At 40.0% G+C, this 25913-nt stretch overlaps 1 protein-coding gene across 1 annotated transcript in view; it reads left to right on the top strand.

Annotated features, from left to right (window-relative positions):
• LOC121514450 (A disintegrin and metalloproteinase with thrombospondin motifs 20) overlaps positions 1-25913 on the top strand; it is a 138564-nt gene that overhangs the window by 76000 nt on the left and 36651 nt on the right. The window contains exons 17-29 of the mRNA XM_041794557.1: positions 3342-3437; positions 7640-7806; positions 7973-8102; positions 10722-10848; positions 10946-11156; positions 11305-11469; positions 13384-13554; positions 14390-14509; positions 16789-16896; positions 18145-18309; positions 19363-19632; positions 21613-21774; positions 22345-22521. Coding sequence (XP_041650491.1) covers positions 3342-3437; positions 7640-7806; positions 7973-8102; positions 10722-10848; positions 10946-11156; positions 11305-11469; positions 13384-13554; positions 14390-14509; positions 16789-16896; positions 18145-18309; positions 19363-19632; positions 21613-21774; positions 22345-22521 — 2069 coding nt within the window. The remainder of the gene's footprint in view (positions 1-3341; positions 3438-7639; positions 7807-7972; positions 8103-10721; positions 10849-10945; positions 11157-11304; positions 11470-13383; positions 13555-14389; positions 14510-16788; positions 16897-18144; positions 18310-19362; positions 19633-21612; positions 21775-22344; positions 22522-25913) is intronic.

The raw sequence follows: 25913 nt of genomic DNA, 5'->3' as shown, positions 1-25913 counted from the left end.
TAATTTTCTCAAACATGCTTTTAACACATATATTCACTCCTAACTTGTAACAGAGAGAAGCATGTTTGCGGTAAACCCCAGTGGTCTTAAAGTGGTTGTGTTTTCTTTCCCCCCGGGGTTTCTGTGTTTACTGTTCATCCTTGGGTCACTGTGGTTATGGAGGATTGTGTGTGTGGTCAGTGGCTAAGCTGGGGGATCCCCAAGGCCTCTGATGGCTTGTGGATACTGTGTTTCCTCAGAGGGGAGGGGGTGTGTGTCAGCAGTTACTGAACCTCACAAACCCTTTTTTTTTTTTTTTTTTTTTTTTTTTTTTTTAAGAGGTCATTGTGGTCACAAGTAACAGTGAGCAGAAAGTTAAACTGCATTTAGATTTTTGTGTTACAGTTAAAGATCTGGTTTGTCTTAAAGAATAGAAGAACTTTCCTGTCATGATGTCATGAGTGGTAAACAGCTTTGACCATAGTGTGGCTTCAACTGGACATGCTTGTCTGTCATGGTTGACATAACTTGACATGATGTTTCTGTGGATGTGTGGTATTGTGCGTTTGCGAGAGTTTGTGTGTGTGAAAAGATCTACAAGGTTGATGAGAGCGAGATATGTAAACCAAGTGCTGCCCCCGAGTGGCTCAAGGTGTCAGGATAACCATCAGATCTCATCAACCCACACCTTTTCTCCCACCATGTTTAGGGTTTACTTTATTTTGAACGCAGCAGCTGGTGGTGGGAAGGTGTAATGACACCTCACTGACATTGCTGACCTTAAGAGCCATTTTTTCCTTATATCTTTGATCTGCTATCGCTACACTCCAGTGATTTCTTTGGCTTTAACTCCTGGCAAAAATAGTCAATTGTGTTTAAGCAAAACAGCTGTGACTCTTTAATACATCATAGATGAAACATCTCCAACATGTATCCGCAAAAAACTGATATAAACAAGAATATTCTTACCCACCTTTTTAGATATCTCTATAAATATGCCTCATGTCTGCTTTCCTGGGTTAAATATAAAATGCTGTTTTGTTATTTTTCCTGTATTCACTGTACTGAATGGGATCAGAGCAACTACTTCTATGGACAGGGTTTCTTCCATGGAAGGTGTCTTTTTTGCCAAGTACACACGCTGCAAATCTTAAGTCTTAGCAAGTGTATTTGTCTAATTCCTGTTCCAAAATATCCAATTACACTTAATGTAAGCCACATTCATCTAAAAGTCTAGATAAACATCTTATTTCAAGATATAAGAAGCAAAAAAATAAGGGCCAATTTGCTAGTAATGAGTAAAAGTGGCTGCAGATGCAGACAGCACTACATTAAAGTTAAGGAAAACATATGCGCTTTCTATAGAACATGTATAGTTGTGCATACAAGAAATGCACTTCACAGCTGCTCCCAAAATAACTTACAAACATCTATTTTGTCTAAAAATGTTGAGTTATCAACATAGAACACAATTATGATCACACTTTTGTTGTTCAAATGTGGTAGATTATTCTTCTAAAAAACTAAAGAAAATTGGAAAGTGTCCATCAGCCATGTCCTTTTTGGTTCTACTTTAAGATTAATAATTACTGCTTTCTAATTTCTAAATTAAATATTATCTAATTGCACTTTATATGAGCCACATTCAACATGAGTACAGTCTAGATAATCATCTCATATCAAGAAACTAAATGCATTTAAATGAGGCCTGAATTATTTGCAGTGAGTAAAACTTGCTGCAGATGAGGCCAGCAAAATCTACGGTGGATCTTAAAAGTTTAAACACGCCTGCCAAAATTTGAAATTTTTCATCGATTCAAGAACAACATATGCAAATCAACTGACAAAACAACCCAACATCTTTAAGGAGAAATGAATAATAAATGAAGAAAATCACTTTAACCTGGTTTCACATGCAATAAGCAGTATGCATACCCCTATACTAATACTGTAAAAATAGCCTTTTGCCTGTCAGGATAACCTGTCTTGACTTGTTCCTCTCCCATGCAAAAGTACTCAAAACCTGTGAGATTATCAGGGCAATCCCTGTGCACAGCCCTCTTTCACAGATTTTCAGCAGGATTCAGAGATGGGTCTTGCTGGGCCATCCAAGCTTTGGAAAAAAGCAATAGATGGTGGTGTACATCCATTCAAGATTTACACTTTAGATTTCTTAAAAAGCCGCGTTCAGTTTCATGTAGGGCGTTATATCTTTTTTGATTGTGACATATGTTACGTGTAATTAGATGTTGTTCATCCTTGAGGAAGATCAGGAGAGGAGAGCGGAGCTTTCTTACAAGAGGGGAGGGCCATCCAAACATGGGGGCGGGGCTAACTCCCCACATGACATCATGAGGGGAAAGTCTGAGAACGGCTTGTTTTAGCACACTTTTACTGAAAGGTGGAGAAAGAAAGGGGGAAGGAAATGGATTTTTGTGGTACTTGGGGGGATTGTGGACAGGCCAGGGGTACATGTTTTTGTTAGAAAAGCCTGAAAAAGAGATTTTTGTGTAATATTTCCCCTTTAATCAAAATGAGATAAAAATTCCTTTCAATACAACACTTGATGAAATGAGGGAAAATAAGTGCAAACAGATATTTTTTCAAAGTCGTTAAGTCCCAGTTTAATCTATCTATTACAGTGTTGGTTGTAATATGAAATGATTTATTGCTTGTGTTTGTTGTGTTTGTTGGGGCAGCCTGGGTTCAATTTAGGACTGGGGCTCTTCTACGTGCCATTCCCCACTCTCTCATCCCTGTTTCTGTCTCTATCCACTGTCCTATCTCTCCAATAATGCCTGGAATAAATCTTTAAAAGAATCACAATTAGATAATTTTCCCAATCATTCAGCCCTATGGGTACTAAAATGTCTCTTACCTGTTTGATTGCTGCTGCTGCAGTAACAAATAAGACTAGTCAACAACAGAAAGGTTGTAGTGCCTTAACATTTTCCTAATTCTTCAAATATACCATAAGTCACACCTTTGAATTGCGTTGGCATTCTCATGCTTTCCCTCACTAATACTCACTCGTTTTCTGTGTTAGTTTATCATGGGACAACAGGCCTGGCTTAGTAATTTACAGGCCAAAAGGTAGGTCCAGGGAATAATTACATATCATTTCACGGTCGGGCCTCTGAGACTAAAACAAGGCCTCCTGCAGGTTATTGGAGAGGACTGGACCTTTTTTTACATATTTTCCGAGAGTGACATTTAAAATCCCCTGTGGCTGGAAGCTGACTTCCCTGAAGCATAGTGAAGTCATTATGAAAATCCAGGTGGGGCTGCTCACTTCTGTTTTTGTGGCTACTTCTTAAAGAGTGTGTAACTTGCTCTCTCTCTCTTTTTTCCTTCTGCTTTAGGTTACAACACAGTGGTGCGAATTCCAGCCGGAGCCACAAACATTGATATCAAACAGGTCAGCTACTCTGGGAAGCCAGAGGACGACAACTACCTCGGTGAGTGTGTCGTTCTGTGTCTGTCAGTGCTCTGATATGGTTTTAAGCAACACTGTATCAAATTTCAAGTTTTCTAGGAAGAATAAATGCAAAGTGGAAGCAGTCCAACCAAATAAGATGTATATATTACACCCTTTCAGGTCTCAACTCATAGGTCAATGTCATTATCCCTTAACAGGATCATAAACCACCCAGACTTGGTGACCTGGAGTTGTACAGGCACGCTTTTAGTGAAAGAGACATGGGCCAAACTGTTGTCAAAGCCTTTCTTAAAGGAAAGGAAGCTGTCATTTGTACTGAGTGCATATGGGGGAAACATAGAGGGGCGTTGGTCCATCTGGTCATGGCAGAGAGACTCGGCTGGGAAAGCAAATGGAGTGTCAAAGCCTGAGAAAGATAAATGAGGCTGCAATAGGTGCTAATTAGAGGCATGTGGAGCCTGGCCTGCATGAAAGTGGATATCAGGGGATAGGGTTAGATGGACCCACCAGGCTCGAGGTGTGCGTGTGTGATCACATGTGAAAGAGAGGCAGACACTGAAAAGCAGAGAAAAGTAGTTTTGCCTGTGTTGTAAGGGGCGGGTGTCCGATCTCAGATGGTTCAAGCCAGGTTCAAGATGTTTTAAGTCAAATTGTCAGGAAAAACATGTGGCAGACAGCGTCTGGTTGCCATGCTGCTGTGAGAGGCTCCGCTCCTGCTGTTGCCTGAGTGCCACAGTTGCACACTGAGCTAAAAGAGTGTGTGTTAAACGTGGATGAGATTCTCCATGCCCTGTCAGTATTGTCACTCTGACTGTTACAGTATAGAGGAAAGTTTCTGAGATGACCACACTCACCAGGACATAAAAAACAGACTCTGCCTTTGAAGCACCTTAACTTTAAAGCTCCCTGCCTGTTGTGCACTGGAGAAATCTTCAAAAAGCAGCCATCTAGTTAGATTTTTTTTTCAGTGCTTCATTCTGATTGGCCTTTAATGAATGCCAGCACTCTGCTATCCTTTAATAGATCACGATTTTTACGAAGAACAAACTGATTCTTTGGAGAGAAATACATGGCTCCAATCACTCTGGAGGACTGACCATCAATAAATCAAAGGAAATTTGGTCTGTGTTGTGTTTAAATTTTACTTTGTGTCTCTATTTTGAGTCAGTCTTTGATTGTGAAACATGTTGTGAAGTCTTATCCAAAAAGTTGCTCTTTAGAGTTACAATCAATGCTTTGAACGGCCTTTAGACATAGGTTCATGTCTTTTGACCTTTTTCAGGGTAAGAATTTCACCAAGGTCATCCTTGAATGATGATGGCATCAAAGTGAAACATCTCTTTGTAAATGACACCAAAGCTTCAGCTTGTGTTTCTGAACGGTCCTTACAAATAGAAAAAAAAGTGAAAGCATGGAATGATCTACGAAGGAAATTATATAGGTTACAAAATTGTGTAATTACAGTTCTTTTAAAAGACAAAAGTTGTATAGCAATCCTTAAATTTTGCAAGTGCCAGTTGCCCATAACCTGACGCATGAGATAGCCTGCTTCACACATCCATGTAGGCAACACTCTATAGATGGTGTTTGAGGAGATCAGAACCTTTAAAAACCTTGCAGGGTGATAGGCAACTGTTCTGTCTTTCAAAATTATTACTAGCCAATCAGAGCAACAAAACATGTCATAGTAGACATGTGCTGCAGCTGAGGAGTTAAAAAACATAATACGAGTTCGACTGGCAGCCATTGTCAAGTCTTTACACAAATCTTCACTATCAATTGAGCCAGTTGCTAAATCAAACTTGCTGGCTAGGAGAGGAGCAAAAGCTTTCAGCTTTCACAGTCTTGCATTTCTTTTAATAAAGAATATTGTCCATTAGCCCATTTTCTTCTGCTTGTCTGGAGTCAGGTCACGGTGGCAGCACACTAAGCAAGTCAGCCTAGACATCCCTCCCTTTCCCCACCTACACTGTCTAGCTCTTCCTGGGGGATTCCAAGGTGTTTCCAGGCCAGATGACATATATAATCCCTCCCAGGAGTCCTCGGTCTACCCCGGGGTCACTTCTCACTTGGGCATGCCTGGAAGACCTCACAAGGGAGGGGTCTTGGAGTTGTCATAATCACAGCTGCTCTACTTTGAGGTCCATTCAGATGTCCAAGCACCTCACCCTCTCTCTAAGGCTGAGCCCAGCCATCCTCCTGAGGAATCTGATTGCAACCGCTTGAACTTGGGATCTCATTCTTTCAGTCATTATCCAAAGTTCATGATCACAGGTGCAGGTTGGATGAAGATCCACTGGTAAATTGAGAGCTGTGTCTTTCAGCACAACTCCCTCTTTACCAGTCTGGCACCAATCTGCCTGTCAATGTCATAGTCCCTCACGCGCAGACCCAGAGATGATTCAACTCCTTCGCTTGAGGCGAGGACCTATTCCCCACCAAGAGGGAGCAAACCACCATTTTCCAACGGAGCCATTGCCTCAACTTGGAGGAGCTGACCCTCATTCCGACCAGTTTGCACTCAGCAACAGACCGCTCCAGTGATTGCCGGGGTCCCCAGCAGAAGAAGCCCAACATCATCTGTGACTGTTAAATCTGCTGTCTTTGTTCATCCATCAGATAGAAGGGTTGCTAAAAAAGGCATACAGCATTTGCTAATGCTTTCATAAAGTAGACTGTAAGTAGATGGACAGGGAAACAGTCACCTTTCATTTGAGTTCCCTACTAACTGCCTTTAATATATAGGGCGTGAACCGGCCTCCTCCATGTTAACAGATGGGGCATTGGCCAAAGAAAAGAGCTGAATGAAATGTAAATGAATGTGTCAAACCTGGATTCTGTCACAGTTGTGAGGTATTAGCATGCCGATTTACATCCAAGTAATCTTTTTTGTTTGCTTTTATTTGTTTTTTGATGCAAACCAGTCCTTATGTAATGTCAATAGTGGTGTGTCACTGTATGTCTCCACCATCAAGCTCCATTCTGCACATCTTGACTGCAAATGACATCACTAGAACCACATGTCCATGCTTGCTGTGGAGGTATTTTGGCCTTACTTTTGTACAACTAACAGAGACAGAGATGCGTTGTCCACCCACAGTCAACAGCTCATTGTCACAGAGCTTAGAAGTTATGCAAACCAGAAGGACTTCAAGTGTTATAACCAACATTGATCTCCACCAACATAATCAAAACACCACATGAGAGAATCTGTTTTACATGAAGGGCTGAGTTACAGAAACTTGGAAAAATGTTAAGCCTCCCAAGAAGTGAAGCGGATCTCTTTACACTCATGCTGGCTTGACACCTTTGTGAGGAACTGTGTATTGGATTTGATTATTATTATTCAACAATGTTTATCAAATCATGCAAGTATTATAACAGCTTGCATTCACGCTTTTTAAACTTTAACCTGTTATATGACACAGTCATGCTGAATAACTGGATACACCAATACAACAACATTCATTATCTGCAAAGTAACCTTCAAAATAATCAGATCATGCACATCACCACGCATAAGAAAAGTTTTAAATGTTTACGTCTCTGTTCACTCTGTTTTTTTTTACCTTTCTGCAAAGCATCATTGAGGCATAGCGTCATACCACCAGACCCTGCAGATCATTGTCAAAATCCCAAATACCCCACTGTCCTTTTAGGGCCAAGGACTAGCTGGCATCAGACTCAAATGTAAACAAAGTTCCATCTAGAGACTTAATCACATACATTGTTCTGGTGTGCATGCTCTGGTTGTAATTAGCTACATGTTTCTCTTAACCATAGTGTTTGAGGTGCAGAAAAACGTGGCTGGTGTGCAGTTTGGGTTTATATGTTACCAAGTGCGAATGTCTGTTGTGTGTTTCTATATGTTATTTTGTGTTGTGCTTGTTTGCATTCACAGTCACTGGTGCTCAGTTGTTTGCATTGCAATGTCAGCTATTAGGAAGAGTCATGCAGTCTAACTCCAAATAACTGCAATTTAGTGCCAGGAGTGTTTCAACATACCGCCCCTGCAACAATGGCTTAGCAGAACAATAGTTAAGCAACTCAGACTGTTTACTTAATATACAGCCCCAAATCATGACTGCCACAGCTCCCATTCCCAAAACCTCATCCTTTCAATAGCCAGCTCTTTTCAGGAAACCACACATTCCTCCACTGTTGAATTTATGCTGTTTTTATGTTTGTGATCAAATTTGACATGTTTGTTTCTTATTCCAGCTTTATCTGATAGCCAGTCCAACTTCCTCCTAAATGGGAACTTTGTGGTGGCCATGTTCAAAAGGGAAATCACCTTCAAGGGAACTGTCATCGAGTACAGCGGCTCAGACACAAAAGTGGAGCGCATTAACTGCACTGAGCGAATCGAGGAGGAGCTCATTCTGCAGGTATCAGGAGGGGGCTTTCTCCCTTTTTCTCTTTCTGACCTTTAAGTAGGTCTTTTTGACACCTACAGAGCTTGATCTCCCTCTGACAGGTTGATAAGGCTGTAGACATAATAACAAGCACACTGTTAAGTCTTTTGCCCTTGCCTTTCCCACCATTGTCTCACAGGTCTTATGTGTGGGAAACCTCTACAACCCAGATGTGCGTTACTCCTTCAACATACCCATCGAGGAACACAGGGAGCAGTTTGTGTGGGATCCCTCAGGCTCCTGGCTTGAGTGCAACCGCATCTGTCAGGGTAAGCTTGGCTTCCAATCCCCACACATAAACAACATGTTAATTTTTCTTTGGTTTTGGTGAATTTTAAATTTAACATCTGCTTGAAAGTCTGGGAGCTGCTAAACAGTTTTAACAAAGTCATGAATACATTTTTGTTTGCTTTTAGGCTTTGAAATGTTAGAATAATCATCTGTTATATTAAAACAGACATTTTTTTCCTGGTGCTTTTAATAAAAATCATAACCATAATATTCTGAAGGGATTTTTGCCGCTCGTAATTTATAAATTGCACATCGATTGCTTCCTTTGTCTTCTCTGACTCAAGTAAAGTAAAAAGTACTAATAATATTCATGTACAAATCCCCACCAAAAAGTTGGCACCTTTACGTTGTGCATATAATTAACAGACTTTTAAAGTTTATTCTGAGACCAGTTTCTAAAACTGTGACACGAGTTCCAGGCAGTACAATTAAGTAAAACAGCAAGCAAGGACAACTTGAAGAAAAAAAAAAACAACACCCGCATCCACAGCAGTAACTAGCTCCAGACCATCTCCACATATGTGGATGAAGTTTCAACCGCTGATAGCCCCAGGCTGATTTAACCTGTCTTTATCTAAATAACAGCAATGTCATAGTAATACTTATAGACTTCATTCACATATAATTTATTTGGAGGTTATACAAACCTGGAATTTTTTCCAAAATCAAAATGGATATTAGCCAAAGACATCTCAATAAATACCTTTTTTCCAACTTTGTTTACCTTTTTGTGTTCACCTCTGTGTTTGTAAACAATTTGATTTTAACAGTTAAACAATTTACACTGAAAGTTGAAGGTTTTTCCAGTTACTGCTTAGTAATCAGTTTTGAATATACATAAACAGTTCTACTGCACAGATATTTAGTTTGCTTTGCAGCATGGTTAGAAACATTTCAAACTGATGTTGTCATTCTGACTCACCTCCCCAAGTTTAGCACAAGCCAAAGTCACACAATCCCTTAGTAAATCAGGCAGTGAATTTCAGGGAAACTTAAACCTCGGAAGTCCCTGCATAAACACATGAGGCCATTACATTTTGGCTTTCCTTAAAATAATTTCTGCTATTAGACTTTTTGTGATGATTGTCTGTATAACTGTCTATATAAATTTAAGCAATTAATTTGAAATACTGGGAGAATTTGCTTGGAAATTTAAAAAAAAATTATGAATATATATCTCAGAAATTCCAAAGTATTTTCATTGAAATTTTGGTCATATGTTGGTGTATTTTGGAGAATTTTAATCAAAGTTTTAGGGGGCATTGGCTGTGAAATTTTTGGGCATTTCATGGGAATTTTGAATTTTTGTTGATGTTTTCAAGAACATTTTCATAATTTTTTGGGCATTTTTCCTGTATTTTGGAAGGAATTTGCTTTAACATTTTTAGGTATTGCACATAAACTCAAGAAATGTATAATTTGTTAATTTTGAGACTTTGATTGGATATTTCTTTTTCTTCTATTTTTGTGTGTGTGTGTGTGTGAGGGGGTTCCGTTGAAATTTCCAGAATTTTTGTGGAGATTTCAGGGAAGTTGTTCGGTTGTTTTTCATGGAATCTTGGGAAGTATATTTGTCGAATTTTTTTGTTTGTTTGTTTTGAGATTTTCAGGGAATTTTTCCAAAATATTTCAGGAATTTACAAGGAATTTTGGGGAGAATTTCTATTGACATGTTTAAGCTTTATGAGAAAGTTTTACAGAAACATTTTGGGAATATTTGAATGAATTTTGGGGTAAATTTAACTTTAATAAAATATTAAAGAATTTTCACAGGAATTTTAGATAATTTCTTGCAGAATTTTGAGTTTAAGTCATTTTTTAACGTTTGCCCTGATCAAGTCCTTGGGATCTATCATTCAAATGACTCCACCATACTTCTCTTCATTACTGACACCATTTCTTACTGACTGTAACCCCCAACAATTGATCAACTGGCTGACACTAAAAAAATGCTCTAAAACCTATCTGAGGCTGTATTTTCTGCAAAAACAGGACCTTCAGGAAATTTGTGGATATTATTTTTGTTAAAACTAATTCCAGTCTAAAGACAATGCTGAAGTTTTAAACTTGTCAGGCCCCAAATAAATGGGAGAAACTAAAAATGCATTATAAACTAAAGCTCAGGACTCAGAAGGATAAGCATGATAACAGCTGAACCTCTTTTAATGAATTATCTTAATAAACGGACATGCATCAAAGTTTCCGTGAACATAAGGCTTACTATTTCTCTTGCATCACTTACTCACTTGTCCATTCCTTCCACAAATCCACGTAACCCCAATGTGACCCAGACCGATCCCATCGGCCGACACCTTCCCCTGAGTCTGGCCCTTAACCTACCTAAGCCCCTCAAATTTTTCCTTTAAGAAGCAACCTAATCATGCTCCCAGAGGTCAAAGGGCACAGTAGGATTCAGTAAAGAGATGTATCTGTGGGGTCTTAGAACAGCCAGGATCCCTGAGGCTATATGATGAGGGCCTGGATGTCAGAGAGCTGGTCAGACTTGCTAAAGGTGAAGAAATGTGATATTGTATAGAGCGAACTGTCTGCCAGATGTGATTGGACCCTGTTTTCTTTGTGCTTATGTGCATGTGCAGGTGAGAGACGGCGAAAGGCAGTATGTGTGCGCAAAAGTGATCACCTCGAGGTATCGGACCAACGCTGTGAACATTTACCTCGTCCTGGTGCTGCTACTGAGCCCTGCAACACAGACTGTGAAGTCAGGTATACATGAAGGCATAATCACTCATACACTCAATTAAAACAAATTCTTGCAGGGTACGAACACAGATGAACTTTCTTTATATCCCTTTACCCACAGGTGGCATGTTGCTGGAAAAAGTGAGTGTTCTGCTAAATGTGGCCCTGGCTACCGCAGCCTGGATGTTCAGTGTATGAAGTACAGCAGAGTAAAGCGGCAGAGTGAGAGGATGGAGACTAGCGCCTGTAGAGATGCCATCAAACCTCAGACCAGAGAGCCCTGCCATGGAGACTGTCTGCTGAAGAGCTGGCAATACAGTGCCTGGTCACAGGTGAACATTTTTATAAATGTTGTTTTCTTGCATCATCCGTGTTACTTTCTTGGACAGAAATGAATAAAAATTGTTATAAAGGATATGTCTGATTAGGTTTGTGATTTGGATTGCATTAATGGACCGGAATGTGTTTTCTTGAACACAGTGCTCTAAAACATGTGGACGTGGCAGCCGCAGCAGAGAGTCGTACTGTATGAACAACCTGGGCAGACGCCTGGTGGACAGAGAGTGCAACGAACACCAGCGAGTCATCACCGAAACCTGCAACGAACAGCCATGTCCAAAGTGGACTGCTAGCGAGTGGAGTGAGGTGGGAACAGTAACACTTGAACATTTGAATGCATCTTTATTGTCCCAACATGGGAACTACAAACATAACATCTTTTGTAGTATGAAATAAATTACAAACTGATTGTCGTAACAACACCATCATTGAGGTTTCCCTTATCTACAGTGACACAAAAAAGAACAGTCACAACAAAACAGAAAGAAAAATATGCAGTTACAATAACTATATATTGAGGTAAACTGATTTGAGGTATAACTGAAGTGTGGTGTGTTCAGGTGTTACCAATATGCCAGTATAAAATGACTACAAATTTAAGCGTCACCATCACCCACTGCATTCATTTGTCATTGCAGTCACCCCAGATCATTGTGTATTCCAAGCAACCACGTCACTGCCTAAAGCAGGCTGGGAAATTTAGCAATACAGTGCTGCTTTTTAACTGCTTTTCTCTCTCATTTGGTCATAATCCTGCATTTGAATTAGACAGCGGAAGGCTTTTAAGTTAATAAAACTTGTGGCTGGTTTAAGACAACAAGTGGCCAGCACATATGCACAGTACATCTCAAAGGCTGTGGGTCAGTACCTCACAACTATCACCAAAGGCTGACTACTGCACCAGTCTGGTGCAAACGCAACATAGCAAAAACAAATGACAGTAAAGAAGGTATATATTGCACAGAAACTGCATGTTGTTGACAGTTTTCCTCATGTTTTTTTCCATTCTAACTGACTGCAACTTTTGTCTGTGCAACTTATTGGTTAAGAGAGATTATAGTATGTCATGCATAATAGCTAAAGTGTAGAACCTTTTCTTTAATACAAGTTAAAGCTCATGTTAGGATCTTAAGGTTTGTGTTGAGTTTTTCACCTCCTGTGGGCAGCAATGCCTCTTTTTTCCTTTGCAAGTTTTTGGAAAAACATAGATATATATATGTATACAGTACTGTGCATAAGTTTTACGCATGTTTGGGCCAAAAATTGAGGTTGAAGTGAGGTATAGATGAGGCATATAATCCACCTGAGGGCACCATCAGGCAGGGAGGAGGATTGACACAACCCTGGCTACTCTGGATGTCTTTGCATTTTGCCAGTGGCGTGGGAAAATAATCTCTTGAAAACATAACAAAGTCCCCATTTTTGAGGCCCAGTAAGGGGTGGATGTGCCAAGGGTACTGCCAAGGTGGCTAGTAAGGTTGTCACAAGCCGTGCTGTGGATGTCCCAAGGTTCTGAAAATCACTGGTGGTCTCCAGGCGTATTCACAGGGGTTAAAAGGCCTGGACAAAAGATATTCTGATATTGGCTTGCAAGCGATACATGTGCCCACATGTGACGAGCTTGACCCTGGCTGCCCAATCCCCTCTCTCCAGCCATGAGTTGTGGCACATCAGGTCCCATGATTAATACTTAGTGCCCTAAGTAATAAATTGTGTAGCTCAGAGGGTAGAAATGGTCCTCTGCTTTGTGGTTATGATGGTTTATGAAGAGAGAGGAGATGTTTAGAATTGCCTTTGCTACTCTACTGCTGACATGGTCCTTGTACTTGAGCATGGTTGGGTTCACAACTCCCTGTTACAAATAAATCTTGCCAGACGGCCTGTTCAAGCACAGTGCCTGAGTATGGTGCGCTTGTGTCATCAAATGAACTAGACTTTGGGGTTAAGTGTACTCGGTTTGGGGTGCAGGTCTTAAATGTGCCAAAACACAAAGCCAAAATGATCAGTCAATAAATATGAAACGTTTTACAACTTTGGGGCCAATTTCCAAAAAAATAAAGTAGATTTTAGTGAAGAGCCAGTTAAACTGAAGCCAAACAATATAATCCTTCTATAAATCTGTCTTTCACTGTGCTTAGGATTTTTATTGACCAAACTTTGATATTAGAATTTTCTGCCATTATTATTCCATATCTTACGACATCCACCTTCCTCGCTCAGTGCCTTGTGACTTGTGGGAAAGGCATGAGGCACAGACAAGTGTCCTGCATCACGGGAGCCGGAGAGGAGAAGCTGAGCGAGCACTTCTGCGACCCATCCAGTAAACCTACTGCCGTTGGGAGCTGCGAGCTGCCTGAATGTGCATCCTGGCAGGTCGGCGTCTGGGGAGCGGTGAGTTCTACACGTATAAAAACACACATAGATGTGACGCGCCGGGGTGAGGTGACTTGATGCAGAGTGTTTGACTGAGGAAATGGGTTTCATGTGTGGTTAGCTGTCTAGGTATCTGTTACTCACATGTGTGTGTGGTCATAGAGAAGTGAGTGACGGTGTGTATTTCAAGTCTGTGTGTATGCGTGTAACATGATATACCGGCAAGTTACGGAGGAGTGTGCTCTGACTCCAGCTGCCATTTCCTCCATGGTGCTTTCACTTTGCCCTCATATCCTGTCAGACTAAACCTGACCCACGGAGCACACACATGCATACAAACACATGCACCTCCTCCTATGCATTCAAATGCCTTATCCTCCAAATATTTCTCTATAGATTTACCCCTGTTATGCGGCACTACAAATCAAATGAAACATATATGGGCATTCATGGTGTGGTCTATACATACAGATGTAACGCCCTCCATGTGTTTGAATGAAGTCAGATAGTTGTATTTACAGAGCTGGAATATATTGGCTCTTAATGCCTGTGTAATTATAATTTGCTGCTCAAATAAACCTTTCCTGTGGAACTTCCTCTCCTCTCATGTCGTACCTGAATGTGCTCTCGAATATGAGTCAAGAATTAGGTAAAGGGTTAAGAGTGTGGTGTGTATGTGACATGTTGGAGTCTAACCCAGACTCTGCCGAGGTGAACCTTGACTTGAGGCCCCGTCTAACATATCAACCTTGACATACTTAGATAGAGTTTGAGATAGCATGTGCTTGACTGGGCTTCTTTCTCCTCATGTTTGTGTCCGTGTCTATGTATGTGTGTGATTTTTGTCTTTCAGTGTGCGGTGACCTGTGGCCATGGCTACCAGATGAGAGCTGTTAGGTGTGTGTCGGGGGACTACGGTGACACGGTACATGACAGAGAGTGCAATGCTGCAGCCAGGCCCAGAGACAGTCAGGTAAAAAAAAAAAAAAAAAAGTTAATAATTTATCACACAACCTGCCCAAAGAACCACAAGTTCGGTATTCAAGGTTTGACCTTATTTGTCCCAGAGTTGGTGGTTTGCTCTTGGGGTAAACAAATAGAGCGCTAGTTATAAACAGCATTTAATGCTGCTGCAGGATTGAATGCAGATGCTGCACACATCATCTGAGGACACAAGGATTATTTAAAGCTCATTAGAAATGTTTTTTTACAGATCCTTTACTACCCAGTTTTCATGCAGAATGTAAATTGGTTAATTTAACTATTATTTATGTTGCTAATAACCATGAAATGTATTTTTTTAATGAGCATGGCCTGCTTTGATTCTTCAGAGTATTCTTCTTCTCCTCTGCAGTAACTGTTCAGTATTTCCTGATCCTACAACTAGACTAGAACCACATATGGACCAGTGTAGAGCTAACTTTTCTCTATTATTTTAACCTGAAAATCCATCCTGCAAGCTAATGCAGCTAATCCAACTCCAAGCAGGATTTTTGGCTACTGCCTGTGTCAGCAGAACATGCTATAAACACTATATTTGTTGCTGAAGGAAATAGATTTTCGTTTACACTATTGCTGTAAGTCAATTATGAAAAATAATAAAATTAATTCAAGGCTTTGTAATTAGTTAATCACAATTAACATATATTGCTAAGATAAGTAAGATTACATTTCTGGTAGATTTAATAATAACAGCAACAAAAAATATGAAAGGACACGTTTCTGAATGGCATCAAACTTTTAATTAGCTTTTGAATCAGAAGTAGTTGAGACCAGGGCAGATTGTCCACTTACTAGTCAATCAAGGATGTTGTTAATCTCGTATGGATTTTTTTATCCATAGAATTATAAAAAAAGATATGAGATAATTTTTACATCTTCTTATAGGTCACAAAGCTTCTTTTGCTGGTTGTGCGATAGCATCAGAGTGTGATTAATCAAAATTAATCAAAAATTTTGACAGCCCAAGTCCAATCATGGGGCTGCACAGCGGCGCAGGGGTTAGCGCTGTTGCCTCATGGCAAGAAGGTCCCTGGTTCGCTTACTGGTCAGGGCCTTTCTGTGCAGAGTTTGCATGTTCTCCCCCGGCATGCGTGGGTTCTATCCATAGACTGTAGAAAGAATAAAACAAAGCCTGTGTGACGTCAGCTGTCTGCTTACAATAGGCAGACTCAAACAGCTTTTGAAGCCAATCTTTGGCAGACTCCATATTGAAATTTCTGTCTCAACCAAACTTTGGCTCAACCTAACAACCCGCCCACTAAGCTTGACTCTCTGTCAGCTAGCTAGCATTCTGGTTGACAGAAACATAGCTTCTGCCTGTTTCTGCAGCCAGCCTCAAGTGGACACCCACTGTACTGCGATTTTTACACTTCCGCATTGGCTTGATTTTTCAACACCAGGGGTTGCTGGTTGGCTCTGCCGGGGTACTCCAGCTTACTCCCACCCCAAAGACATGCTCGTTAGGTTAATTGATCACTCTAAATTTGCCGTAGGAGTGAGTGTAAGCGTGCCTGGTTGTCTGTCTCTATATGTAAGCCCTGCGATTGACAGGTGACCAGTCCAGGATGTACCCCGCTTCTCGCCCAGTGGCAGCTGGGATAGGCTCCAGCCCCCTGCGACAATAAGCAGTGTAGAAAATGGATGGATAGTCCAGTCATCTCTACTGACCAGTTCTCTACTTTGTATTTCTTCCCTCCCCTGTGTGTTGTGCTTTTGGCTTTTTGTTTGTATTTAGTTTTATTTATTCCCTATTTCTGTTTTTATTTCTGTCCTTCTTTCTGCTTTGTCACAGAGTCTCTGTAATGACCAAATTTCCCCTACAAAATATTTCAAGTTCTGATTTTGACACAGAGTAACTTTAACATTCATTTCTAGCTGAAGCTTTGGTCACATCTAGGTAAAAAACGAATACATTGCATAACTGCAGCCTCAATTTTCATCCCAAACATGCCTAAAACTTCTGCACGGTACTGAATGTAAGGTCACCATAAAATGTACTGTATACACATCGTCTTTGGCAGATATGCAAATATAAGGAAATAAAATGGAACTAAAGAAAAGAGGACCTTTAGCGCATGTCTTCAACTTCTTTCTCTGTAAGCTGTTCTTTTAAGACAACTTCAGTTGTAAAAGCACCACATGTGCTTGAGATTTGCATTCAAAGCTGCTTGAATGTAATTACAAAGCTCTAACAATAATTGCTCATTTTACAGCATTCTTTGTTTTTGTTTTTTTTTCTTTTTTTTGAAGGATTGTGAGATGCCGGCCTGTCCTTGGGCTTCTCCGGTACAAAGCACGCCTCGTCCTGATAACTCCGCTCAGCTTCTCACTCAGTGGAGATACGGCTCCTGGACTGCGGTAAGGAAACAATGAGGGTTTATTGCATTTATTAAAGCATGTTATGGTTGGTGGGTTTACCTTATGCAGCCCAAGGAATACAAGAAGGCATTGCATTTTTTGTTGCATTGTAAACAAATTCTTATACTGTGTTGTTTATTGCTTTCTGATCATGTAGCTTGAGGGAAGATGAAGATACTGATGACAAAGTTTGTTTATTTGTGTGTGTGTGTGTTTTTGTGCGTTTAATAGAGGAAAACCGCAGCGCAGTAATGACGGCTCTCCTGCATGTGTGTTTGCAAATATAAGGTTAACTCATTAAACTTGATTGTATACCCCAACATTCCTTCAGTGTTCAGGACCATGATCCTCTTTGGCATTGTCTCTTTTACCCCCTGCTGTATCTACATACTGACACAGGCTCCACTGTCTGTGCTGAGAGGCCCCTCTGTGTCTCTGATTCTTTGCATTGTTACTCGTCGCAAATGAAAACCAGATTCCATCTAAACATGAGTCTACGGTTTCTAGGATTGAACCTCATCTGTCAATCTGAGAGTCGGTGTGAGCTCACATGTCAGAGAGGCCTGCACCAGTGTGGTCTTAATACACACATACAGTATATATTATACATACACTTTTACGCATTCTGCCAGGCATCGGAACTGCCATCCTCTGTCATTGATATGAGAGGGATATTAACGTGCCTATTCAAGCTGGAGCCATTTGATTGCATTAGGTATTCATTCTCTCACAAATGTTTACTATGATGTCCCACTGAGACAGTGGAGGTAAAGCTGTGGAGTGAAATCTGATCAGGGAGTCATTTCAGGTTATAATGCTTCAGTAAGAGGTCATAAACACATCGAAGAATCTAAAATATATAGTGTAAATCTAATGAACAATGTAAGCATATCTGTCACACTTGAATAAATGTTTTGTTCTTTAATACATTAGTGTATGATATCAGGAGATATTACTGAACTTGGAAAAAAGCAAAACATTGTGTAGTTTAGAAGAAGACTTGCCGACATTAAGCACACAAATTTGAATCAGGTTTATATGCTAGCTTTAGCAGAAACTGGAGAAAGAAAGTTGAAGATTGCCTCCTACTAAAGTCTTGAATACTAATATCTTAATGATACATAATGTTTTCTTTGCACATGATATACTTCTCATGGTATCACTTTTTAAAGTATTGTGGGACATCTTATGTTTTCCTCATAAGATAAATATTTATCCAGCCTCTATCTCTATCTTCATGTCCTCCAGTGCTCGGTGTCATGTGGAAAGGGGAAACGAGCACGTTATGTCAGCTGCAGAGATGCTCTGGGAGGAGTAGCTGACGAATCTTACTGCGCCCACTTGCCCCGCCCACCAGAGACCTCTGCCTGCTTCAGCCCCTGTGGCCAGTGGCGTGCCGGGGAGTGGTCTCCAGTGAGTAAAGCATCCAGCACTGTGTCTAATCAATACAGATGTTTTTCCACTCCCAAGTTGGTAATCAGTCAGTTCAAGACATTGCTACAGTCACTCTACAAATGGGACTTTGGGACTGATGTGATGGGATGTTGGACAGTTGATTATTGATTTGTGAGTGTTTGCACGGCATGACAGCCAAAACCATTGAGGATGTCACTAAAAGACAACAGGCATCTTGAGCAAGTGATGATTTACAGTGACTCTGTCACAATCTGGTAACCATGCCTTTGTGTGAAAAGATGTCTTTTTTCAATGTACAAATCCCTGATGAAAGTTCAATGAGGACAGAGTCTTAACTTTATTACATCAATGTCATGTTGATTTCTACCTCTGTTGTTTTCAGATTTAAAGATTTGGAGATACAAATCACAAGACCTCACATTGGAAAACAATACATAACAGCTATCAATTGAAACAAGGCACAAACAAGGTCTCAGGGGGAGGATTAACAAGATTAACAAGGCTATAAAAATAACAAGAAATTTTGAGATATTTTGATATTAGAATTATAAGATCAATTGTATCCCATGGCATCAGTAAAGTATAGCACTATCAATAATATTTCAAGAGAAAATATCAAGGGTTTCAAAAGAATTACAGCTTCTGAGGCCACTGTAAGAAGTTTTTTACCTCGTTGTAAAACAGTCCGAACCAAATTGTGATCCCTCTTTTTGACTGTAGAAGAAAATAAGGCCATCAACCACAAGACTAACTTCTATCTTGCATTTTAATTCTTCTTTCTGCTGCCACGGGGTCGTTGTCAGACATGAGCATTTGCAGCTGATAAAACAAGTTTTTTGGCATTTTCCAAAGCAAATAATAACAACAAGTGATAGATTTGACTGTTGAACAAACCAGGATGGAGATTTTGCCAAGAAACATGACTTTCATATGTCAAGTTTAACAAAAAGATTAGATTAGTCCCCAGGTTTCACTGAAATCACCACAGACCAAAAGTTTCAGAAGCTTTAAAGTCAAAATAACCTTCTGTTTTTGTCCTTCTGTCCCCAGTGTTCATTGACTTGCGGTGTGGGTAGAGCCACCAGACAGGTGGTCTGCTCCAACTACCATCAGCCGGTGGATCAGGCCTTCTGTGACCCAGATGAGAAACCCGCTACAGAGCAGGAGTGTACCTCTGCACCATGCTCCTCTATCTACCACCGCCAGCGTATCAACGACCAGCCCTATGGATACCCACAGGACCCCGGACGCCACCCTGGACACAGCAGCTGGAACGTGCCCTCGGCTGACAACCAGTGGAGGACGGGACCCTGGGGCGCAGTATGTTTAGCATGTGATCTTTGGGGAAATGTGTACAAGTATTACCATAAAATCCTGAATATAGTCATAAGATGTTGTCTGCTTTGGGGATCTTCCAGGGATAAAACTTTAAAGTCTTATACTGTGAAATGATTTCCAGCTTGCAGTTCAGACCTTCAGCCTGCCTAAAGTCATATTTCCATAGTAATACTGACATAATTATGAACCAATGAAGAAGAAAAATAAATAGTGGCACCACCAGCTTAATCCGCGTTATGTGCAGCAGGTGATGGTAACTGCACTAGATGTCATAATAATAATAATCTTTATTGAAAGGGCACTTTTCAAAACAGAGTTACAAAGTGCTTCACAAGAAAAAGAAATTACAGTGCAAATAAAATACCACTAATCAGGCAGAAAAGTGGGTACAGGTAAAAAGATCAAGACATGTCAAACTCAAATAAAATCAGGTAAATAAGAAGAGTTAAAATTCCAGAAAAATCAGGAAAGGCTCTTCGATTAAAGTGTGTCACCATGTGTCCAAAATGTTTACTGGTAGATTGATTGCAGTGGTCTATAGGAACCACACCATTTTCTTCAGTCTGTAAACACATTGTTGTGAATAGGTTAACTTGGGGCAGCAGATGTTGAAGATCCCAAGGCAGAGAGCCATACATGGAAATGGACTTTACAAACAGCACCAAGGGAGAGCTTGCAGTGCAGGTTATGGACTGCAAAGTGTACATATTGTTTACATGAATGGACATTAAGTAATCTATAGCTTTGCAACCCAGAAAACATTAGATCACCTCAAAGTAGAGCCCTGGTTCCTACACTGAAAGTTACTGGTCAGTTCTGCTTATTTGAAACTTTTTACATTGAGTTTTGTTTGCATAAAGCTGACCTTGGATTTGATTTTGCCATGCCTCTAGACCAACTTTAGCTCAAACAGTAGCACAATGAGCTGTTTCAGTTTGTTGCCTTGCCTGTTCATGAAAGAGGCCAGTGTGCTGTTTTAAAAGGGGAACTTTAAATAATTGGCAAAAGTGGCTAATTTTGACAAAAAGTGTTTTATTTTGCACCTAATAGTGGCATATATTTAATCACAAGTGTGTCAGCAGATGTATGCTTCTCAGTTATAAGTAGAGATACTATTTCAAAGTATTTTAGAGATCAGTTTAACACCAGTCAGAGGAGGGGTTTTGTAGGACTTCATCTTTTTCTGAACTCCATAAGAAGAACATTGTTCTAGTGTCCAAATCCCCCCAGCAGAGGTTTTTTTTATCCCAGTAACACTGTCCAGTCTCACATAATGAACTTGACTGGAAGTGCTGCTGTTCAGGCTCACTCCATGCCGTCCTTCCTCTCATATAGAAGCACTGAATGTACTCACTCCCATTGACAGTGGGGATGTGTCTTTTTAATTGGATGCAGAGTGTTCCTACTGCTCTGTTCAAGGCTGAACTGATGTTTTCCATCATTTTGAAGAGTACAGCTGGGTTTAGTCTAGGCTAGACTAAAGTAAAATGTAGCAGGATGTTTGTGCGTGCAGAATAATATAATTGTTTCTGTGGACCAGCGTAAAAATAATGACCAAATACCTTTAAATTGTTTACACATTGAGGAATAAAAACATGTAGCATTTAAGACTTTTTGATGTAACACTTGCCTGATCTTTGAGCTGTTAGCTTTGGCTTGTCCAAGCATAAGTTAAAAATACACCACTACAGCTGAGTAAAGTAACATACAGTAAATATGATCAAACATGAGTCATACTATACTCTCCAAGCCTAATCAACCGTTATCACTCATTGAATATTCATACTTAGATGTTAAGGACAAAGAATCTCTACAGTGTAATTGCTCGGCCTTCACTGAAGTAAATCAAACTATTTCTAACTGTTAAAAAAATCAAAATGACCAAATAGTTTTAATCAGTTGTTGCCTTTAAGTTTGGTTTGGTTATGTGCTGTCATCACTAACACTGTGTGCGCTCTGCAGTGTTCCAGCACCTGTGCAGGAGGCTTCCAGAGGCGAGTGGTGGTCTGTCAGGACGCTGACGGACGCAGCAACAGCTACTGTGATGAGAGGGTCAAACCTGCTGAGTCAAAGAGCTGTGACTCCGGGCCCTGCCCTCTGTGGAACTACGGTGTGTGGGGAGAGGTGAGTGTTTATTGTATCCTTCTACTTTTACAGCCTCACTACATTCCCCTAAATATCGCTGACTTTCATCATTGTCTTTTGTCTGGTCTCTATTTTTAGCATTTTAGCAAAAAATAGCAGTTATCCAGTCTCAGAAAGAACTGTTTGTTACAGTTAGCCAGGAAGGGCTGGTCTTATAGTCCAGCAGTGCATTAATTTAAATGAGAGAGTCTTACACTTGTTGTTGATTGAGGTTGTAGGCCTTATTTATCACCTAATATGCTGCCATGTATAACACCTATTTGTCAAGTAATGAGAAATAACAGAAGTAACTTTCAGCCTCTCTAGGGACACTTAGACATAAGAGGAAACACTGGAACAAATAATGACTGGGTTTACTGATTGGCCAAGGGAAATGAACTCATCATATCTGCGGCAATATTTTGATTAGTTGAGGTGTCATGCTCTACAAGACAAGATGAACCCTATGTCTCAGGGGTGCACTCAAACAATAAACTAACTTAAGAAATGCCGAAATGCATTTTTTAAAACTGTTTGATTAGAAACATATCTTTTGTCTTCTAACCTCAGTGCACCCAGACTTGTGGTGGAGGGAGGAGGACTCGCCTGGTGGTCTGTCAAAGACCAAACGGTCAGAGGCTCAACGACTACAACTGTGACATCCTAGACAAGCCGCCCGACATGGAGCAGTGCAACCTTCAGCCGTGCCCCGGCTCTGCCTCGTGGCACCGCCGACCCTGGAAGCCGGTACGATAGTACTCACTTGTTTTTATCTCCAACACTTACCTTCCTCACTGAGGACCCGTCACTGTGAGTAGACATGTTGTGTGCTAAAGTGATGTCAGACCTGTGCACTGAGTTTGTCTTTAGCCTAAAACTGCAGGAGACTCCGGAGTGAACGCTGGGTGTCTCGAGCCACTCTTGGCTAGCCAGCTCTAGCCCACCCAGATGGGCCCCGCAGTGGCGTGGTGCTGATTAGAATCAAGAGAAAAAGAAAAATACACAAAAAACACAATGCTGCTCCGCTTAGGGAATCATTGAAACCACATGGCTCTCGTTTAGAGCCAAGGCTGCAAACTAAACCTATAAATCAGGACAGTGTTTCCAACATGCCATATATCTGTACAGGCATAACTCTAGAAATATTTATTTCATATATGAGGCGTGAAGTAAATGTTCTGTGTTGTTATTGCTGTCTTCACCCTGTATCCCCAGTACACAAGTGTATATTTGTGTATAAGAGTTAATATTATGACCTTTATTGAACAGCAACAAATGGCTGTGAGTATATGTTGTATATGTATCTTTGTACAGTTTGTTTTTCATGTAGCTAGTCTCTGAATATGATATTTAATATTTTTGCTGGTGCTCTCAGTCAGACCTCTCGTATCTCTCTATGAGTAATACAGTTTGTACAGAGGAAAATATTTTCAAACCATGTTTCATTCATATTTTTATAATGTTTTTTAACTAAAGTTGAAATGCAAATAAGAATGGCTTCATCTCTTTTAGAGTTGACTTTTCAAAGTTTTTTAATTTTCATGATAAATAAAAAGTGCTACTAAACAACTGATACAAAATAATCTTTAAATACTATACAAGAGTGAATTAAAGCAACTGCCATACAATGCATACACATCAAGAGAAAGGCAATATAGGAAACTTTTTGTCCTAAATTATTATTACAAGTCAGAGTAAAGCATATTGTCTGATTGAGTATGTCACATAGGAATCAAGCGTTAATGCTTTTAAAGTACGCTGTGATAGCAGCATGCTTCCCTGTTAACATACAATCAAGCCACCAGGCCCACACAGATGTTTTTCTGTTGTTTTCTCTTTTTTTTAGAAGCACAAACAAAAACAGCAACTTCAAAAGTAAAGTTGATTTATTCTTTCTGATAAGGTGCTCTCCAGTTACATAATGGTGCATAGTCGGTATCATGAAGATAAAGACAGAGTGTATATCATATTTTCAGGCTTACAAAAGGGGTTTATTTATTCTGTTAACAGTTGGCAGCATCAATGCAGCTTGCAGACTACAACATTGTCAGTGCTGTCACTTATTCTTCTGCAGCTTTCATCATTCTGTCCATCAAACCAACTAAAGCACACAGATACCTCCACCTTATAAAGTTTGTTGCTGTGTCTCTTTATTCCTTTGGCCAGTTTTTGTGTTACTGAAGGACTTTTTTTTTCAAATGAAACTTATTTATTTGTTTACAGTAGATTATGAATTGTTGCAGCTTTAATGACTTGTTCCAGTTCAGGTTGATGTAACACTTTACTTGAATTATATGTCATTATGCACACATGAGCATTACTGCTTCATAATCAATGAGTCACATATTCAGAATAAGGGCTCGACTTCATTCCCAATCTTTATGTGAACAAATCATACGACTGGAGCAGACAAGCAGTGAGAAAATATTCATCCCAGCAGGTTGAAGCACCATTTACTTCTGAGGGCCTGTGTCCACCATGGCAGTTTTTTGTGCTTGTTTCAATACAAAGCTAATGCATGGACCAATCAAAATGAAAAAGAGGCGGGACTTCTGACATCAAATTTGTCAACAACGATGGCAAAGGAGAAACTACCATTATGTTTCCACTCCTGAATTTGTACAGAGGCATGTCAATTGGGTTTCAGTTCATTCCTTTACCTTCATCATACTTCTGTCCAGATTTTACCATAAGTACTTTAAAAGGTCCATCTAGTTTTCATGTATTGTGAATCTAAGCTTAGCTATTTAGCTTAAACATAGTTGTACATCAAATAAAATGAGTTTTTATCTGTTTTTACATGAAACACAGTCAGATTATAAGTTTGATATTAAATAGAGTTGAATTTATCCATTTAAATGCATCAAGATTTGCAAGATTTACCCAGGGCCAAAGGTAGTTTTTCAGGTTTTATGTACATTATTTGTAAAGAAATGCACTTCTTTGTTTTGTCCACTTGTCATCTGGAATTATCTGAGGGTTATCTGATCTACTGACACCAGTCACATACACAAGGTGGAAAAGAAACAACATGTCCCCATTGAGCCTCAATTACCAGGTCTACAGGCCCTTCAATGTCTTTTTTTCCTCCTGGATATTTCTTAAATCAAATCAAATGCTAAAAATACGGGACGGTTTAAAACACACCTCAAGGTCACTAACAAGGGAAGTCAAGACAACCTGTCTGCAGACCAGGCTCTCAGATAACATACCTAGATCTAAAGCTAACAAAGCTATGTTAACTAGGTCAACTACATAAGCTACATAGGTAATGTAGCTGCGTAACTAAATGTAAAGCTGTCAGAGCCAAGTTAGCTTCATTAGCTGTGGTAGCTATGTAACTAGGTAACCAACTTGCATAGCAAATGTAGCTAAAGCAAACAAAGTTACATTAGATACATTAGATTATGCTACGTTTGCTAAAGCTATCAGTGCTAAATTGGCTTAAGCTCTACTAAATACCATTAGCTATGTAGCTAGCAAAACTATGTTAGTTTTAGCTAACGCTAATGAAGCTCAAGTGAGCCACCATACAGGAACTACTTCTAAAACAGGTAAATACATCATTTCAACTCGGATTAGACATCGGACATGTAATGTTGCTTAGTCTAAAGTGTTTACTATGTGGTTATTTCATGAATGTAACTGCCAGACTTTGCGGTCTGCAGCCAGGCCCCTCTAATTGGACTAAATGAAGCAAAAAAGCTTTCGTAACTTTCATAACAGTCAGCACCGCTAAGAAATGCTCTGAAGTTGAGGCTGTGAGCACTTGAAGCACAACAAAACAACATTAATGGACTCAGGCTCAAACTCTTATTTTGGAAATCCTCAGGTTTAAAATCCTTGTTTTTCAGAGATTACCCATGCATCATGCTGCTGTGATGAAAATAAGTCCAAGCTAGGATGTCAGTACATCACAGGAGGTGAGGTTACAGGTGAGACTAGACTGGACACAGAAGGTGTGCAAAAGACTGAAGTCTTAAACTAGAGGGAATTTAGTTTGGTATTTAGTTACTCTTTGAGCTCTTAAGAGCTCTTAAACAATGTAGTATATTTAGAAAACGTAAGAGCTCTCACTCTATTTTTTCCATATACAGTCTGAGTATGTGTTGAGCCAGGCACTTTGCAGCTTTCTAATC

Source organism: Cheilinus undulatus, linkage group 9, assembly GCF_018320785.1.
Source record: "Cheilinus undulatus linkage group 9, ASM1832078v1, whole genome shotgun sequence".
Lineage (NCBI taxonomy): Eukaryota > Metazoa > Chordata > Actinopteri > Labriformes > Labridae > Cheilinus > Cheilinus undulatus.
Note: the sequence above shows the minus strand (reverse complement) of the source record. Positions and strands in the feature narration are given on the sequence as shown.